Source organism: Elephantulus edwardii, unplaced genomic scaffold (assembly GCF_000299155.1).
Source record: "Elephantulus edwardii isolate Elephantulus edwardi_28Jun2011 unplaced genomic scaffold, EleEdw1.0 scaffold00095, whole genome shotgun sequence".
In the NCBI taxonomy this organism is placed as follows: Eukaryota; Metazoa; Chordata; class Mammalia; order Macroscelidea; family Macroscelididae; genus Elephantulus; species Elephantulus edwardii.
This window is the reverse complement of record NW_006399845.1, coordinates 9,591,082-9,593,845: the sequence shown is the minus strand read 5'-3', so window position 1 is coordinate 9,593,845 and position 2,764 is coordinate 9,591,082. Positions and strand designations below refer to the sequence as shown.

The 2,764-nt window shown below is 45.6% G+C and overlaps 1 protein-coding gene across 1 annotated transcript in view; it reads left to right on the top strand.

The window, feature by feature from the left end:
• Positions 1-1,097: 1,097 nt before the first annotated feature.
• The window catches only part of PCDHB5 (protocadherin beta 5), a 2,349-nt gene continuing 682 nt past the window's right edge, over positions 1,098-2,764 (top strand). Inside the window, exon 1 of the mRNA XM_006891219.1 lies at positions 1,098-2,763. Within this exon, the coding sequence (XP_006891281.1) occupies positions 1,098-2,763 (1,666 nt within the window). The remainder of the gene's footprint in view (position 2,764) is intronic.

Below are 2,764 nucleotides of genomic sequence, written 5' to 3'. Positions count from 1 at the left end.
AACAACTTGCAAGAAGACAAAATGAGCAAATGCCATTTAATCAAACTAATCAGTGCTCCAGTCACCTACTCCCATCGGGATTCTGAGGCTGTAACTCTTGACAGGAGGAACCTCTCCCCATCTTTCTCCACCAGAGTGGCTAGTGGATTCCAACTTCAGACTTTTCAGTTAGCAGTTAGCAGCCTAATGCTTTGTGCACTGTGCCACAGAGCTCCTTAGAATACTGTAAGCCAATGAGATGAAAGCTAATTAGAACAACATGCAATAGATGGATTTTACAAACAATGCAGGATGAAAAACAATGCAAAAAAAGGTAAATATTCTAGACTTCAATTTATTTAAAAGTTCCCCCTCTCCCTTTGGAGACTATCATCATCTATAAATCTCTTTGGTGTGGAGGAGGTAGTGGTCAAACAACAGCAAGAGGAGGGTTTTGGGTTTTTACACAGGTTCTGCCTGTATAAGTAAGTTCACTTGGTGAAAATGCATTGAGTTATGCAGTTACTTTTTCCTGCATATATGTTAAACTTGAAAAATAAAATGTTTTTGTAAAAATCTGATGTTTTTATGCATCCATTATTGTTTATTTCTCACCTAAAATCAAATAGGAACAACCCCCCCAAAAAAAAAACCCATAACTTCTTCATGTACTCTGAAGGCACTTCTATAGAGAACACTAACACATCATTTTAGTTTGTTCTCAATACTATTCTTTCCTTGAAAATTCATTCAACAAATAGTTATTTAGGTCTTCCAACAACTAAGAGCTGGAAATATTATGGTTAGCTCAAAAGAATTTTCTTAATCTAGCAGGCTTAATTGCAAATACAAAGTGAAATAGTAAAAAAGGACACTTGGTGGCGCTGCAGACTAAGAGTGAGAATAATAGACAGGATACCCCGGAAGCCATTACGCTGGGAACCAGAACTCTGAGTGCTCGGTAAAAGAAGAAAGCATTTTAGTAAGGTCTATAGACAAAGACCTTAAGAGAGGGCATACCAGTGCAAATCAGAATCAGAACTATCTAAGTGGAGTTTATTTAACTAAGGAGTGTTTACCAAGCTGGAAAAACTGATCTTCTGAACCGGGACTGGACAATGGAGACTGCGCTTGCAAAAACGCACCAGAAAAGGCAAGTTGTCTTTCTTGCTATATTGTTGGTTTTGTGCGAGGCTGACGCTGAGACAATCAAGTATTCCATGCCAGAAGAAATAATAAGTGGCTCCTTTGTGGCCAACCTGGCAAAAGACCTGGGTCTCAGGGTGGGGGAACTGGCCACTCGGGGCGCCAGAATCCATTACAAAGGGAGCAAACCGCTCTTGCAGCTCGATGTAAGGAGCGGGGATTTGCTTCTTAATGAAAAATTAGACCGGGAGGTGCTATGCGGGGCGACAGAATCGTGTGTACTGAACTTTCAAGTATTATTAGAAAACCCAGTGCAGTTTGTTCAAGTTGAACTGCAGCTCAGAGATGTAAATGACCATTCCCCAGAGTTCCTGGAGAGTGAAATGCTCCTAAAAATCCCAGAGAGCGTCCAGCCAGGGACAGTGTTTCCTTTGAAAACAGCTCAAGACTCTGACATAGGAAGCAACACTGTTCAGAACTACACAATTCTCCCCAACGCCCATTTTCATGTTCTCACACATAACCGCGAAGATGGCAGAAAATACCCAGAGCTGGTGCTGGACAAAGCTCTGGATCGAGAGGAGCAACCTGAACTTAGTTTAACCCTCATAGCTCTGGATGGTGGAGTACCATCCAGGTCCGGGACCACTACAATTCGCATTGAAGTCGTGGATACCAACGACAACGCTCCAGAGTTTTTACAGTCACTCTATAAAGTACAAATCCCAGAAGACAGCCCACTTAAATCCTTAGTTGTCACTGTCTCCTCCCAAGATTTAGACTCAGGAATATATGGGAGTGTAACCTACACCCTCTTCCAAGGTGATGAAGCTGCACAACCATTTGTAATAGATGCCATTACAGGAGAAATTCGTCTGCAAAGGATATTGGATTTTGAGACAACTCGATATTATAACGTGGAAATCGTAGCCACAGATGGTGGAGGGCTTTCAGGAAAATGCACTGTAGCTATAGAGGTGCTAGATGTGAACGACAACGCCCCTGAACTGACCATGTCAACGCTCACCAGTCCCACTCCAGAAAACGCACCGGAAACCGTCGTAGCTGTTTTCAGTGTTTCAGATTCAGATTCTGGGGACAATGGAAGGATGATTTGTTCCATCCAGGACGACATTCCGTTTCTCCTGAAACCCACATTCAAGAACTTTTACATGTTAGTGACAGAAAAGCCACTGGACAGAGAGAGCAAAGCTGAGTACAACATCACCATCACCGTTACCGACTTGGGCACCCCCAGGCTGAAAACCGAGCACAAGATAACCGTGCTGGTCTCCGACGTGAATGACAACGCGCCCGCCTTCTCTCAAGCCTCCTACACCCTGTTCATCCGCGAGAACAACAGCCCCGCCCTGCACATGGGCACCATCAGCGCCACAGACAGAGACTCAGGAGCCAACGCCCAGGTCACCTACTCGCTGCTGCCTCCCCACGACCCACACCTGGCCCTGGCCTCCCTGGTGTCCATCAACGCGGACAATGGCCACCTGTTCGCGGTGAGGTCGCTGGACTACGAGGCCCTGCGAGCCTTCGAGTTCCGCGTGGGCGCCACGGACGCGGGCTCCCCCGCACTGAGCAGCGAGGCGCTGGTGCGCGTGGTGGTCATGGACGACAATGACAA